This window comes from Hemiscyllium ocellatum, chromosome 11, assembly GCF_020745735.1.
Source record: "Hemiscyllium ocellatum isolate sHemOce1 chromosome 11, sHemOce1.pat.X.cur, whole genome shotgun sequence".
Lineage (NCBI taxonomy): Eukaryota > Metazoa > Chordata > Chondrichthyes > Orectolobiformes > Hemiscylliidae > Hemiscyllium > Hemiscyllium ocellatum.
In genome coordinates this window covers 97,566,007-97,583,701 of record NC_083411.1, presented here as the reverse complement: position 1 = coordinate 97,583,701, position 17,695 = coordinate 97,566,007, and the positions used below count along the sequence as shown (strand labels likewise).

The window sequence follows — 17,695 nt, the reverse complement described above, 5'->3', positions numbered from 1 at the left end:
GCAATAACAGTGAAGATTTTGTAATCAAAATAATAGCATGAACAAATAGTTTATAAAGTGTTTCCAGCTTCAGAAATCAATACTCAAAGATCCCCAAACTTTTCTGTACCTCACCTCTATTGATTGTTTCACACAACTACCTTCAAGCACATTAGCAATTTTAAGACAAGAAAATTTGAGTGAACTCACATCTTCATCTTGGTTTCATAAACCAAACAGCTCATATTGCCATTTTGTTTAAATTTCACATGCCATTCAATTCCATTGATTACAATGAAAGTAGACATTGCTCACGCACATATCAGACAAACAATGGGATCCTGCTTGTTTTCTGTACTTGAACAAGACAAATTCTAATGCCATTAATCAAGTGAACTGTAGGTTAACCATTTAAAAGATAGTCATTGGTGACATTTTGTGCAGGAATGGAGAAAGCTTAACTGAATTCTATATGAGAGGAATGAACAGAGAGAAGTTTGATACTTTAGCTGTCTGTGTGGTAGAGGTAAAGTAAAGGCTCACTGGAATTTAATATGATCTTGAACTGGAAAGAAGTTTGAGTTATCAAAATTTCATACAAAAGGACTGAATGGTTCTGTTGACAGGAACAAAATTATGCTTGGGTCAGTTATTTGGCATCAACTAAACAATGGAAAAATGCCAGCACTTTAGCAGATGAAAAGAGATTCACAGTAGCAACTAATCATCTAAGATAATGGATGTGATTTGGCTGTAGGGTTGGGCGGTATCATAATAACTTTTAGTTAATTTGATACAACTCCTTTAATTTTGTTACATGGAAAATATAGTATTACTTGTATGAAGTGACTTTGCTTTAGACCAAAACAAATGTCTTCCTTCTGGCTTTTATTTTGGCCTTTGTTTGATTTTCTGTTCATGTTTTCAAAACTGTAATTAAAACTGCAAACATTATCAATAATATAGATGATAATGGAATAGTGTAGTTTAGATGGACTTCAGATTGGTTTCACAGGTCAGCACAACATCGCGAGCCGAAGGACCTGTATTGCGCTGTAATGTTCTATGTCCATGTCTATAATAATGAGCTGATAACCTTTCATTCAAAATATTCTAACAATGTCATTTATACCCTCAAGGAATATGCATTGTTCTATAATGTAACTGTGGTAAAAACTGATCTATGAATTTCTACTACTAAATATTGTGTGAAATTAAACAAGTGCACAGAACATTTCAATTCCCAATATTCTCTGAAATAAATTGCTTTAGATATTACTCATTATTCTGAGGAAGAAATAATTCTGCAACCCTATAGTTAACAAGACTCGAAAGAATGCCAAATCTTTCACATGAAAGCCTCAATATTTAAATGACAGAATCTCTTAACTACGAGGCAACATAGAATGTGAGCTTTCTAACATGTATGCATCATTTTATTCCACATGGTTTATAGTAATAGATCAAATGAAAATGGAAATAAAATCAGACACTACAACTTATAGAGATGAAAATATTTAGATAAGGAACTCTGGTTTCGACAGTTCTTTGGGCTTTTCCAGCTCTACACAACCCAACAACCTCCTCATACATTTAACTCCATCACATTTTAATTTCTCTTTTACCAATCCTTTTCTCTACTTATGCCTGGAACTGAATGGTTTCCTTCTTTTGTTGAAAAATCTGAATTTAGTAATAACTTTGATGAGTTACTTCAGGTTAAAAATGAAAGACAAGGTTGCCCTGTAAATAGTAAGATAGAATAGACAGGTGTGGTGTGTTTAGGAGAAATATTTAGCACATACATTCAAGATAACAAGGACATAGTGTGAGGACAAAGCAGGAGGGAAGTGATAAGATACTGTACACATGAATGACTGCTAAGCACAGGACATTGGAGTATGTTTAAACGGCTTTAGTAACTTGTACACAAATGATGGGTGCATAGTTTTATGAAGTTATTTGTTCATTAATGTTTTAATTGAGTGAGTGAACGTGCTCACTACTGTAGTTACCGATGCTGATTGCTTTGTTAAATTATGTGCAGATGTCTTACTTGCCGATTCCTCTGCTGCTCGGAGTAAAAACGTGTAGTTGATTACCACTTCCTCCACTTTTGAGAGGAGCTCTCTGCACTGCCTTTCTGATCGCACAATAGAAATCAAGTGCACAAAGGTCTCAATGAGACCACAGAGCACTTGAAAGCTAGTTGAGATAGCTGCAAGCATACGTGTCGGACTTTTATCCACTGCTGCCACTCTCCTACACGCAGTTCTCAACTCTTTAAACTTCTGTGTAAGCATTTGCTTGTACTCATCCAGGTGAGACATATAAAGTTTAGGACCATAGTTTCCACGGTTCACTGTACATTGCCTTAAGATGGATAGCAATTCACTAGTGTCTTCCTGGGCATCAATAAAACCAGTAGGTAACACATAGGCTCTATTCTGCAAAGCATTAATTTTGCTTATGTTGCCATCAGCATCACTCAGTACTGCCTCCTGTAGTGCATTGTCCCCACTGCCGTTGGAAACATCTTTGTCTGACATTTGAGAAGGTTTAGCTAATGTTTCACTGAGTGTCACTGAACTGTCAGTCCTCAGGTCTGGAAGAAGCTGCATTGGGACTGAATATGAAAGTTCATCCTTATCACTGCTGTCATCAGCCACATCACAATTTCTATAGTAAAAACAGTACCTAAAGGAGCAGCATCTGTTATTGTCAGCTATGTCTCCTTTGAGAAGTGGTACTGACTTTGAAGGTTTGAAGTCCCCCTGAATAGAGAAAATTGCTGGAGCTCTTTGTTTCTTGTCTACATTGGAAACACTTACGTGAGATGGGACATCAAACTGGGCTGGCTCCTGAGACTGGTTCTTAAGGACTTTTCTCATAAATTCACTCTCTTTATCCAGATTCTTGGATTCTTCAGTCTTGGATGTTGGCACATTTGTTCCATTTTCTGAACATTCTGATATTATTTCACTTACTTCAGCCTCAGACACTATGTTGGTGGCACTGTGGTGCCGCTCCAGTTTCTTGCCATGGGGCATTTTCAGGCACTCACCGCGTGCTACCATGCAAAACACACCAGGCTGCTGCTCAGATTTATAGTCACTGGATTCCAAACTTGAGGTCCGCCTTCGAATGGCCTTTTGTTTAATGTTGGTATCGGGTACAGAAGGGTCAACACTGGTTTTAGGCTGCTTGTGAACACAAGGTCCTTTAGCTCTCTCTGATCGTTGTGATTCTATAGAACTGGGAATTGATGGAAAACACATTGAGCTACAAGCCAATCCTCGACGTTTACAGTCACAACTACGACGTTGCTCTCGGGATAATCCTGGAATGTTTCCAACTGGGCTGCTTTTGATTTGACAAGGGCAATGTCCAGATGCGATGCGATATAAATAATCCTCTGCAAATACATCAACTTTGGTTTTGGGCTTTAGTAATTCTTCAAGAAACTCAAGTTCATATTGTTTCACTTTTTGAAGTTGCTCCTGTCTCTCATCGCTCTCTTTCTTATATCGTGCTGGGAAGGTAGCAGAGAAAAGGTTTTTAAAATTCAGCAAAGAACCTTTCTGTGACTTAGCTTTATCTTGGATAAGAGCCGTGTATTGTTTAGCATCAAAGACATTTTCTGGAGAAGATGAGTCATGTGTCAACGGAACACCACTCAGACTGGGAGGCTTGGAATACATTGGGATGCTAGTAGTTTTTTCTGAGCTACCACTGGTTTTACAAGAACATATGTGACTCTGACATTTCATTTTTTCAGCAGTATCTTGCTGTGTTGCATTGTTATCTAATCCTGAAGTGCCAACAGGATACCTATAAGGACTGAGATAACATTCCCGATTTGGGGAGCCAGTTCTTTTGGGTTGATTTTCCTTGTCTGTTTTCACATGATCAATAATTTGACCAGCTGGTATATCAACAAAACCTATAAGATTATTATTGAACAATGCTGAGATTTCCTTACCTGTTGCTGGCTGATACTTTCTATTGTTTACTTTCACATATGTCACTTCATTGTTCTTTGGCGTGCAAGTATGGAAGACAGTTGTCCTTTGGCTGTGAGAATCTATTTGTCTTTGTGAAGCGTTCAGCAAATGGCATTCACATGGTCTGGAGTTGCTTTGCATGCTCCCTTCATATTTCAAATATTCACTTTTTGAAGAATCACATTCAGCACAGATATCTGTATACCCAGAAATTGGGGAAGGAGAGTTACCTGTTGAACCATAAATTAATGAATTTTCTTGTCGGGTTTCAGGTCTTGAGTTTCTTGGACTATTATCAGAGTTTCTGCTATTTGACAACTGTTTAATACATGATCTGTCACGTTCTACATGAATAAACGATTTGTCTGCATTCTGAATTGTTATCTCGGAAGAATCTTCCTTGGATTGAACAGTTTGTTGTTTAGATGTCTTTTCTTCAAGTACTATTGGGCAATGAGGACAATTCTGTTGTAAAGTAGTCTTAAAAATACCATTACCTGGCCTGTTCATGGCTTCATTAGAATGAGTGAACACCTGAGGTTTCACGTGAACTGTACAATATCCTGTCACTTGTCCAGGTTTGAGTCGAATGGCCCCAGGCAAGGGACTCTGTTTTGATGAAGCAACTGCACTTAAAGTATTTGTTTCTCCACAATGTTTCCTTGGACAAGGAACTCCTCTGGAGGCCGGGTTGGCGCAGCATCTAACAGCGGTCAAGGGCACATCTTTTTTCATAATTAAACCAGTTCTGTTCCCCTGATAAGTAATCAGATGGTGCTGTTTAATTGCTGAAACCATTTCAGAGATGTCTGTCATTTCCGAAGAATTTGTTTCATGACCAGAATCCAGTGATGACTCTGGGGTCATAGCTGCCAATAAAATCAGACCTGTGGATCACATAGAAAAAGAAAAGTATTTTACAATAGTCAACCAGCAAGTGTGGAATTGTATACGTACACTGTACAGCGAGTGTATTATCTTAAATAATACTAATTATTGTCGTTATATTCTTTGTTGAAAGTGAGCCTCATCCTCTTAAGAAAATTGAGTGAGGTACTAAAATAATGCAGGAACTGGGATGTATCCTATGTTATGTGTTATTAGAATTAGATGGGTTAGAGTGAGCAGATTACATATATAATTTGTTAATTGTTTATTTCATGAGACATTGTAAATAAGGCCATGTGTTCATACATATTACTATGGTTAGATGTTGGCAGGTTTTCTTTTTACAGAGAGTTGTTGGCCACAGGAACAATTTGCTAGTGTGTGCAGTAAGTGCACTTCAAATGTTGATAATTTGTTGATAATGTCTTGATGAGTTCCTAACTGAGATTGATATCATTGTCTATAAATGGGAGAGCTATTGGGTGAAATGACTCATAATCACTGTAATTTTCTGGAACTTGTTTTGATCATCTTTAAAAGCCAGAAAGGAAATCATCAGAAACATCCTTTCATTTGAATTAGCTTGTCTTTATTAATTTTGTATAAGACTTTGATGCGGCCTCATCTGGAGTATTGTGTGCAGTTTTGGTCGCCATACTATAGGAAGGATGTGGAGGCATTGGAACGGGTGCAGAGGCGGTTTATCAGGATGTTGCCTGGTATGGTAGGAAGATCATATGAGGAAAGGCTGAAGCACTTGGGGCTGTTCTCATTGGAGAAAAGAAGGTTTAGGGGGGATTTGATAGAGGTGTACAAGATGATTAGGGGTTTAGATAGTGTTGACAGTGAGAACCTTTTTCCGCTAATGGAGTCAGCTGTTACTAGGGGACACAACTTTAAATTAAGGGGTGGTAGGTATAGGACAGATGTTAGGGGTAGATTCTTTACTCAGTGGGTTGTGAGTTCATGGAATGCCCTGCCAGTAGCAGTGGTGGACTCTCCCTCTTCATGGTCATTTAAGCGGGCATTGGATAAGCATATGGAGGTTATTGCAATACTGAGGGAGTATAGTATCATCAAATGTGCTATCTTTGAAATGAAATATAAAACTTGAAGTCCTTGAACCCTTTCAAGAAGATGGAAACAATCCCATGGCACGATGTTGAAAAGCAAGAGATTTTTTTCTTGGTATTTAGCCAAAACACACACCTTATCTGCTCATTGTCAATCTATTTGTGGCAGGTGCTGTGCACGTAGTGACTGCTAGTTTCCCTGTGTTTTGACAATGATTACACTGTAAAAGTTAGCGACTAGTCGGAAAGCTGTTTTGAATTCCATGGGTTCATGGAAAGCAAAATGTATTTTTACATAACTCAGAGATGTACTTTATTTTATAAAATTCACTCATTCCTCCTTTCTATTTTTATTGACTGAATTGAATTGCTTTTGATTTGTGCATCTTTCAATCATTGGTACAGACATGGTCTAATTTTAGTCAATCACTCATTTTTCCTCTTTTATATCATGCTCTGTGCAGTGACACCTGGAATGTAATGCTTTCTCATTAAGTATTAAACCATGATGTTATGGACAAGTTCTAAATGCAAAACTTTTATTTCTATAGGCATTGGTCAGATTTAGCTGACCACCTACCTACATGCTGTTCATTCTGACAGTTCAGTCTATGTAGGAAATAATCTACCAAACATCAGCTATGGGTATCAGGTGATTGGATAGATTATTTGCTGTTGATAGTTATCTTATGAATTGTCCAGAGACAGGGTCAGACAGAGTACTGACAATAACTTGAGTGGCATTATTTGACCTGTGCACCTCTAAGTGTTGCAAGCTAAGCATACACATTGACTACTGAGCGAAAACAGCTTCTGAAGGTGGCATTTTCCAATGAGTGTCACAACCCCAGTTTTGGACTATTCAAGGTCCTGAACTGCTCATGTTTTTAGCATGCCCTCCAGTACAACCTTCTGGCATGTGGCCTCTTATTTGGTCCCTCTGTGTTTGGACTCTTATTAAGTGTGATAGGCGCGGCCTCAATGACACAGATCCAATTGGAAGACCAGTAACAATACCAGGATGTTAGCCCCTAAAACAGAGGTATCGTGCTCATGCATTCAAGTTAGAAATTAAAGGCCTACACCCAACAGGTTGGAGCAGAAACACCTCCACAGGCCTATTCACGAGTGAAGCTATGGTTCATTGTCTTTCTCCATTGTTAGGGTATGGAGCCTGTGGGACCATTGGCAACTTGGTTTGTTGCTAAAAGGCTGCCTTGATTGACCTGATGGCCTCTGCAATTGGCAGGTGATCAATTAGACAAAACTATCTCTTGCTGGGGTTTGAATTGGACTAGTGGTTGCTCAACAAGATTCAAATGTGCGACCTCTGCTATCTAGAAGGAAAAAGGCAGCTGGTGTATTGGAACACTTGTGCCTCCAATTCTCCTCTGGGTCATATACCATTCTGACTTGCAAATATATTAACATTCCTTTGTTGTTGCTGGGGGCAATTTCTGGAATTTCCTCCCTAAAGTACAGTGTGAAAATCTTCACCACATGTACTTCAATATGACTCTTCACCACCACTACTACCTTTTGTCGGGCATTAAGGAATGGGTAACAAATGCAGGTGTAATCAGCCATATCCATATCCAATACAGATTTTAAAAAATTGTCGCCTGAACAGGAAAAAGCTTTGTGGCTGAAATGTGAGTCAATGCGGTATTGTGCTCTGTAATGAGCTAAGTAGATTGTGCATCCACAAGATCTTCAGCTTCATGGCTAGCTGATGTGAAACACAGGGCAATTCATCAGGTTCTCTAATAATAATAGATCTTTTGTTCTGTAGCCTTTTGTTTTGTAGCCTTCTTTAGTCTTCAGGTTGGCTCCTTATACATTTTCGCAACGTTACTTGCACTTTCATTCTTATTCTAGTTCTGTGATGCACCGCATACATTATGTATCTCTGGTTGGTGCATGCTTCTAGTGAGGATGGTGTAGTCTTGTGATACATGTTGTTGCTGGGTGAACCTTTTTCGCTGCTCTTACAGCACATTGGTAACAGGAAGAAGGGGATATAAGTGCATCAGCATATACCACTGTCATGATGTCCTTGCAAAGCAATATATAACATACTTTTCAGCAAACAGCATTAATTGATTCAATTGAAATAATTGCACAGTTAAGGTACATCATTTCAGTTGCACAGACCAGGAAGTGCATTCATTTTTTTCCAGCTTTCATGTCGCCAAAGCTCTAAACTGATATCCAACTGATGATTTGTATTATTGTTCTTCACAAGGGAGTAAGCAGATTGGATTGTGAGACCTTTCAGATATTTTACTTTGAGCCTGGACTTGTAGAAAAATTTTTCTGTATGGACAAAAAGATTTTATTTGAATGGACATTTTGTACTGCATATTCTAGCTAGTGGGACTGTTTTACCGTCTTGAGTTTGTGTACCGACAGCGACTACAATGGTTTGCCAGCCCAGATCCTGAAGATAATTTTAACTATTTGGCTGAGGCTTGGCTTTGTTTTGAGGTTTTGTTGTGGGCTGACTGAGAATCCCTCTGTTCAGGGTATGTCCTGAGTGAGGCTACACAATTACCTTCACTTCAAAGTGTTGCCCAAGTTCAGTCAGCCTGGCAAGGGTGTTCACTTCCACTGGAATACCCTGTAACACATATGCTCCACTTGCCGCATTTTCCAAAGACAAAGCCAGTTGTAGTGCCTGTTTGAAGTCCAGGTTTCAGCGAGTTAGCTGTTTTTGCATAGTTATATTATTAACCCCACATACGAAATGGCATCTCAGCAACTCATAAAGGGTTAAACCAAAGTCACGTGTCTCTGCCAGTCGTCTTAACCTCATCAAAAATTCTATCACAGATTCCCTTGGCTCTCGAATTGCCAAATAAAACCAATAGTGTCTCAGAAATAGAGGAGGCTTGGGTCCATATTATTCCTTAATTAAATTCATCAACTCTTGAAAGATTTTAATATTTGTTGCTTTAGAAAATGTTAGACTCCTAATAACTAAAAAAAGTTGCAGGTCCACAAGCTGTCAGGAGAATTATTTGTTGCTTTTCATCTGTCCCAAAGTAATTTACCTAGAAAAATAATGCATTGTTTTCACATACTGGGCCCAGTCTTTGACGACAGGATCGAACAAGTCAAGCTCCCCAGATAACAGGCTGACCCCATGATGGCTGTTGCAAGTGAATTTCTTCAGGACATTATCTTTTTCTCTCATTGCCACTGAAATAACTTCACGGAAGCCAGTGTCCCATCACTAAGTCACCCTTTATTTACATATGCATACTGTTTGACACTGGTCCAGCTCCCTCAGTGCCAGCTCTCAGTGTAAGCAGAACCTTTGACACTCCTGCTTATATCTTTGAACCAGGGCTCCGTGATTGGACCAGATTAACAGCCCCAATCAGGGAACTCAGATTCTGAAGTCCACCTGGCTGACTTCATTACAATCTCTACAGACCTTGTGCTGGTTAAGGTGCCAGGCACATAACTTACAGGAAGGGTAATTTTTTAAGAACTTCTTTTACTGAAGAGCGTTTGAAATGCTCTGGTGTTATGGTGAGCTTCTGCTTTGCAAAGTTTGTTGTAGGGACAGTAGAGAAGCATATTAATAGTGAACTCAAAGCCTGCAACAGGAGAAAGCAGCTATGGCAGAACGTCTTGGTCTGCAGTATAACTGGAAAATGGAATAGATTGTGGAGAAGGCAAACATTGCACAATGTTCCCTGCAAATCTGGAGTCACCAATCTCCATGCTTCTTGACAGTGAGATGGAGGCTGTCTAGTAGGACTACATATACACTCAGCACCTCAGTGTGTGATGCCACCAGTTATCCTGTATATCACCCTATCAAGATCCTTATTGGTGTACTCTAAAACTCTGTTCTGTGACTTGACTTACTGCTGAGCTGGCAAGAACATCGTCCTTTACTCCTGGCTTAGCTGCAGCCTAGTTATGCCTGAGGATTCACCACATTCTGATCTCAAACATGAACTCGCTTCCAAGATATGCACAATATCTGACTTGATATCCTTGAGTATTAGATCAAGTGATAAATGTCTTTATTACTATGGTGCTGTTTCTGTCTTGTCCTTCTTGGGCTGCTGTGGCTGAGCAGATAGATGGCTGAAAGCAGGAGAGGAATATGGGTGTGAGGAACAGGGATACATTAGGAAACAAGACATTCATGGTCATAACATCAGTAGCTTTCTCAGTGTGTCTGATTACAGAATGAAGGTGAGCTGGGAGTAAATTCATTAAAGACCGACATCATTAATGCTCTCAGTGATTCTGGACGGCTCCGGCTCCATAATATCTGGTCCAATGTTGCAGAGAACAGTTTCTGCGTGAAACGCAAATATTCATGGTGCCATTGGTTTTATTCTGCTCTCTACTACAATGTACCACCTTAATTTGTGACAGATTGTGCAGAATGTCGGGTGGCACCGTGTATGATTTTCTTGCCATTGTTGAATAGCTGGAGATATGTAGGCAAAGGAAGGTGAGTCGGGTGGGTGAGTAAGGCTGAGGTGGAGAACCTGGCGATTACATCTTGAGTACCAGGGAATGTTGTTTGTTGATTAAGAGGCAGATATCATATATTAACCAGTATGAGAAGCTCATAGAATAATTCATTCAAAATAATGGGTGAACATGCATTTATTGACAGTGATTACCTTTGTGAGGTCATTAGACATCTTGTTGCACTATAGTCAGGTTCTTCAGACCAATCTCTGAGGATTAACTGATGTTCTGACTTCCATACATATTCCTCTGGACTTCCTAGTCCAGTACAGAATGAAGGCATCTCTCATCCTGCATAACTCTTCCACCAAGGGGCAACAATGGCCTAGTGATATTATTGATGGATGTTAATCCAGGTAACATTCTGGGGATCTGGGTTCAAATCCTGCCACAGCAGATAGTGGCATTTGAATTCAATAAAAATGTGGAATTCAGAGTCTAATGATGACCATTGATGATCGTTGGAAAAACTCATCTGGTTCACTAAATGCTTTAGGGTAGGAAACTACTATATTACCTGGTCTGGCCTACATGTGACTCCAGACCCACAACAAAATGGTTGACTCTTAATTGTCCTTTGGGAAATAAATGCTGGTGTAGCCAGTGATGCCTGCATCCCATGAATGAATGTATTAAAAAAAATTAATGCTTCGAGTGCCACATGCCCCACCCTAAAATTCTCTCTTTTTCATGGTATTTCATTTTTCATACTTTCAGTTCCAGTAACTCATTGTAACTTTAAGAAAAGCAGCTAGCTTAATCACACTCTGTAGTCCAGCATTGTACCATCTCTGTTGAATACAGAGATAATGCAAATAGGATGCAATAGCCAGGAACCCACGCACACTTATGCTACAATTTGGTAAACAATTTTGTGAATCAGCAAAGGCAAGTCACAAACTGCTAAAAAGGAGGCAGATGAATTTCTAGTCATTAATGAGAAAAGGGATAATGAAAAACACAAGTTAGAAGTAATATGAGAAGTAAAAAAAAACATGGATCTCAAGGAGGTGGAAATGGTGACAACAGAATAATTGCCAACAGCTGTCTGAAAAAAAATGAGAGGTATGTTTATGACCTGAAATCATTGAACTCAATGTTGATCAAAAAATTTGTAAAGTATGTTATTGAAAAATGTACTAATCTTCAAGCTTCTGATCAGCTCCATTGGAACTGAGCAGGAGGCCAATGGTAGTGTGAGAATTAAAATGCCAGGTTCATGCAGACTGAGAAAAGGTGTTTGACAAATCAATCACTCAATTTGTATTTGGTCTCACCAGTTTAGGGAAGACCACATTTAGGCGAGTAAAGTTTGGATGGTGTTACAGCTGGAGTGAGGTTTTGGAGTCCTAGGCAATGGGAAGAGAGAAAATAAAAGAACAGATGTGGCATTGAGGGGATGTTTTGGGAGATTGAGGAGTGAACAAGCAGAGGGAACAGTCACTTTGGAATGCTGAAGAAGGAGCTACAGGGAAGGTGAGTTCAGTGGTGACACCACATCAGAAGTGGCAGAAATGATGAGGTGTAATCTGATGAACGTTGTTTGGTGAGGTGGAAGGTGAAAACAAGGGAATCCCTGATGTGTATATACTTAAGGACTGCTGGTTAATCTACTGAATTCCAGTATATAAGACACCAGAGGATTCCAATTCAAAGGAAAACAACATGCAGAGAGCTGCAACTTTGACGGGTTGTTTAATGCTTTGCTGCTGAGTGCAATGTATTTACCAAATATTGCTTTTGTCTCTCTTCTTCCATAGCTCCCCTTCCCTAGATTCACAAATACCCAAAAGCAGAGTGAACACATTTTTGATTTTTTCTTGGGACAAAAGCATGACTGGCTAGGCCAGAATTAATTGTCTGTTCCTTCATGACAATGACAAGGAAGTGAAGAGTCACTTTTTAAAATTCATGTAGTGTTTGAAGAGAGTTCCAGGATGTTGACACCCTAAGGGAATGGTAATGTAGTTCCAAGTCAGACTGGTGTGTGTTTTGGAGGGAAAATTCCACGTGGCGGTGTTCCCATGAATCTGCTGCCCTTGTCCTTCTAGGTGGAGAGCTCATGCATTTGTAACATTCTGACAAAAAAGCCTTTCTGATACGGCTGCCACTGTGCCTTCCTAGTGAAGAGAATGAATGTTGAACCGGTGGATGTAGTGCCAATCAAGCTTACTTTTTGCAATCTAACCTTTGAGTCAACTAGCTTGTGTTTTCACATAGAATAGTGACAAAAGTTATAATATCAATTTCACTAAACAAAGAATGACTAGGAGTAATGATATTTTATTATTAAAATTCTGTTCATTCATTCATCTATTTCATGTTAGTCTACCTAGTGTCTTTCCTTGGTCATATATTTTTCAATCTATCTTCCATGAAGACTGGAAATAATGTTTTAAGATTATTGTATAATAAGGTTTACATATTACAATTCTCAGTTAATGCTAACATTTAACTAGAGATTGGGAAGTAAATGTTAATTCATTTATTGTAAGGGAACACATCTGCTTTCAGCACTGATCATGTTCTAGACTTCAAAGAGTAGCTGGTACAAAATTGTAAAAGGGTACAAGTAAGCTGTGTTTTCAACATCATTATTTTCATTCTTCAATGTAGCATTTTTCTTCAAGCCTCACAACTTTCTCAAATGACTAATTCACAGTTCTATAATGATTGACTTTGTGTTCATTGCTAGAGCAATGACTATCAATGCTTGTTTGACCCTCTGAATAGTAATGGTCTGGCTTTCTGTATGATTATTGTTTCACAATATTAATTATGAACAGTAGACCTTCATCAATATATCTAACTTTCCAATATTTACTTTGTTCCTTCATCATCTTCTGAAAATGTGAATGTCCAGCTAGAATAGCCTGTAACATGCTATTTCTATAACCTTTTTAAAAAGTTGGCACCTCAGTTAGTAGATGCATTCTCCAGATTATTCTGAATTAGCTCTATATTTAAGAGTTCATTTTAGTACATTCAATGCAATCCATTCCAGCCTTTAATTGCAAGTTAATTGGAGCACAGGAATAAATGATCCTCAGGAATAAACAAGGAACGATGCTTCAACTGTGCAGGGTTTTGTTGAGACCACATTTGGAGTACTGCATACATCTTTTGTCTCCATATTAAAGATAGTACAATAGTTAGCAAAGGTTCATTACATTTGTCCTTGAGTGAAAGGGTTGTGCTATTCTGAATGCCTGAGTAAATTGTGTTTATATTCTCTGGAATTAAGAAGAATAAATGGCAATCTTATTGACAGACACAAGATTGTGAAAGGGATTGATTACGTGGAGCTGAGTGATTGTTTCTGCTTGGTCAGGGTACCTAAAGCAGAAGGGCAGAGTCTTAGCATAAGAAGCTCATCATTTAGGATTGAAATAAGGAGAAATTATTTCACTTAAAGGTTTGGGATTCTTCAGAATTTCCTACTCTGGAGAGCTGTGAATACTCCAACTTTGAATGTGTTTCGACCTTTTGTTAGCCAGATGCTTGATCTCTCAAGGAGTCAAGGGATATGGAGAGTGGATGGGAAATTGGTATTGAAGGCAAGGTTAACCATGATTGTTTCGAATGAAGGTGCAGACCAGTCAGGCTATATGGTCTATCCAGATCCTATATCTTGTGTTCCTGTGCAGGCACCTAAATGTACCCATTATTTAACTTCTAATTACACAATATTACTATATCTCACATTGCAAAAGATGCTTTCATTCGATATAATGCTAACCAGAAGAAAGCTAACATGCAGAAGCTCGACACCAGATCCAAGGAAGCCTTGACAGATAGCATTGATAAATATCAGAAAAATTCTGTAATTTACAGATGAAAGAAAACAAAGCTGCAGTCAAAAAGACTTCTATATAAACTATTAACAAATTCAGCAGAAGGTTTTGCAAAACAAATGATGTTATGATGATGTGATGAATTATACTGAAAAATTATACTATTTAAATGCCATTAAAACCCAGATGCCAAATAATGCTTGCAGCGTTGTTTCCTGGGATCATGCAAACTTCACTGCATCTGAAGCCATTTGAAGTTGCAGCTTCCACTATGTGAAATAAGGTTTGTAAATGAGAATGCTCCCTGTAATAGATTTCACCAGAATGTCCTACTTAGGGGAGAATCCCAACTGTGCTAGTGATAACGCTGATACTTTTTCAGTAGTAAAGGAATTCATGGTTATTGTCTCAGATGGGAAAACAGGATATTTTGAAAAAAAAACTCTCCCTTAACTTTGATTTTCCTTGTGAATGTCACTTGCAAATACATTTTGTAAGAATGTTTATAACTAAATCCTAAAACACAGTAATAGCTTGGTGTGATGAAGCTGATGCTTGACCAAGTATGAGGAGAGTTTGATTATTTATTGCCAATCTTGTTAAACATATTGTTAAACAGTAAATTGTAATCTGAATGAAATTCAATTTTGAAACTTGAAAGCTTTGAAATTCTACCAAAATCTGATAGTTGTGTTACCTGAACCTTCTTGTGGTTGACTACGAGGACACTCTTCAGCTGCAGCTAAAGCTTCCAGGGCTTGTAGTGTAGAAACCAGAGCATCATCCAGTTCCTGGGCTCGATGTCTGACAGTCCTTGTTTGAACACCATCAATTAGTGATACTGGGATGTCACTGAAGCGTATTTCACATGGCTGTTGACTGGATATGGGACTTTGACTGGTCCTTCGCTTAGAGTCATCTTCATCCGAACTATTATCCCTGAAACCTGGTGGAGGAGCAGCCAATGTAGGAAGTAGAAAATGGCATTCATCTCCATCTTGTTCCTCATCACTTCCTGGCAGAGGGAGAGTTGTCAGGTCGACAATGTCATCCCGGTAATTACAAGAGTTTAAACATTTCTCTGTACTGCCTCCTTTAGGAATACTTTTCATTTTGACCTTACAAGCATCACAAAGCAGGTCATCATTTTCTGTGATAACTATGGGAACGATCTTAGCACTATTCAATTTGGATAGTTGCATTGGGACTTTTGGACACATACAATTATGGCGATCAGTGGCGTAAGCAATTGCCATTTTCATCTGGCTGTCTAATGTATTAGCTCTCCCCCTGCTCAGAAATCCTTGAAACCCAGAACCATTCTTGTCAAAGTTGCTTTGTCCTGTTTTCGAAGTTTTCGGCGTAGGGTCAGACTTTGTTCTTGGCCTTGACTCCTCAAAGAAGACGAGGTTTTCATTAATATCGATTTGATTTTCAAGTTCTTTTCTTTTTTCTTGCATTTGTAAAATGTGAAATCTTAACAGATTGGACTCTGGGGTGCTTACCATCAGATTGCATGGAGTCTGAGACTCATTGTTGTGTGAGAGTTTGTGAGGACAACTCATACCTCTTCCCTCGGTTTTTAGTACAGGACCTGATGACGAAATAGCCCATTCTGGTTGCAGAATGTTTTGTATATTTCTGTGTTCTGTTAATGAAAAGGAAAAATATCATCATCTTCAATAATAAATTCTGCTTTCCTTGTCTGTTTGAAAAATATTTGATATATCCTTCTATTTGAGAAAGAAGGAGAGGGGAATTTAATCCCTATTCCACCTAGCAGAATTTGAGCAGGTAAGCAGTAGGAATCAATTGAATGATTTTCCATGGCAACTTCAGTGTATTCCTGTCATAATGTTGACAGGGCGGAACTATTTCAAAACGTACTAAGACATGAATAAATGTATTCATGTCCTAGCCTTACCCCTGGTCCTCACCTTAGCTGGGAAATCCCAGCCCATGAAGTTTTCACTCTCCCTTGTTAGGCCCTATAGTTAAAAGGCACAGGAGTAGTGTGGAGTTCTTGCTTCACAGCATCATTAAGATCTTGGTGTTAGACTATAGACTGATACAATATGTGCACTGGCTTTCAGTAGGGTTGAAGTTGGCCCTGTCAAGGGGAAAGGCATGTCCAGAAGAGGGAAATGACCTAGATACAAGAATACAGGCATGGATTATTTTTTAAATGGTGACTGACTGTGTGGAGTTTGCACATTCTCCCTCTGTCTGCATGGGTTTTCTCCGGGTGCTCCGGTTTCCTCCCACAGTCCAAAGATGTGCAGGTCAGGCGAATTGGCCATGCTAAATTGCCCATAGTGTTAGGTGAAGGGGTAAATGTAGGGGTATGGATGAGTTGCGCTTCGGCGGGTCGGTGTGGACTTGTTGGGCTGAAGGGCCTGTTTCCACACTGCAAGTAATCTAATCTAATCTAAAATTTGTAAAGCGAAAGTACAAAGGGATCTGGGAGTGCTAGTCCAGGATTCTCTCAATGCTGATTTTAAGGTTGAGTCTGTGATTAAAAAAGCAAATGTAATGTTGTCATTTATCTCAAGAGGGTTGGAATGTAAAAGCAGTGACGTACTTCTGAGACTTTATAAAACTCTGGTTAGGCCTCAATTAGAATACTGTGTCCAATTTTAGGCCCCCACCTCAGGAGGGACATACTGGCACTGGAGCGTGTCCAGCGGAGATTCACACGGATGATCCCTGGAATGGTAAGCCTAACATACAATGAACATCTAAGAATCCTGGGATTTGTATTCATTAGAGTTTAGAAGGTTGAGAGGAGATCTAATAGAAACTTATAAGATAATGCATGGCTTAGAAAGGGTGGATGCCGGGAAGTTGTTTCCATTAGGTGGGGAGACTAGGACCCGTGGGCACAGCCTTAAAATTAGGTGGGTCAATTTAGAATGGAAATGAGGAGACATTTCTTCTGCCAGAGAGTGGTGGGCCTGTGGAATTCATTGCCACGGAATGCAATGGAGGCTGAGATGTTGGGTGTCTTCAAGGCAGAGATTGATAAATTCTTGATCTCGCAAGGAATTAAGGGCTATAGGGAGAATCCGGTTAATTGCAATGTCCATCAGCCTCGATTAAATGGCAGAGTGGACTTCATGGGCCAAACGACCTTGCTTCCACTCCTATGTCTTAAGGTCTTATTAACCAAAAAGGACAATTTCTTTTCAGAAACTATTATATTTTGTACATTGGAAGTCAAAAAATGGTGAAATACGGAATTGGATTGAGTTGTAAAACCTCTCTTTCAAATGAAATTTTTAGGCAGTGGGTGGAAGGCAAGTGACCAATTCAGCCTATTGCATTTTGGGTGCATGTTAGCTCCATGCAAGTGAGTTGTTCTTCCATTACACAGCCAATGTTGGTAAGGTCAATGCCAAGGGGTACAATACTAACATAACATTCTGGATTAAATCCTATGCATTTTGGGGTTTTG

At 39.1% G+C, this 17,695-nt stretch overlaps 1 protein-coding gene across 1 annotated transcript in view; it reads right to left on the bottom strand.

The window, feature by feature from the left end:
- Nucleotides 1-1,937: 1,937 nt before the first annotated feature.
- Nucleotides 1,938-17,695, bottom strand: part of frmpd3 (FERM and PDZ domain containing 3) — a 216,096-nt gene continuing 200,338 nt past the window's right edge. The window contains exons 13-14 of the mRNA XM_060831992.1: nucleotides 14,939-15,889; nucleotides 1,938-4,870 (exon numbers count right to left, since the gene is read on the bottom strand). Of these exons, the coding sequence (XP_060687975.1) occupies nucleotides 1,938-4,870; nucleotides 14,939-15,889 (3,884 nt within the window). The remainder of the gene's footprint in view (nucleotides 4,871-14,938; nucleotides 15,890-17,695) is intronic.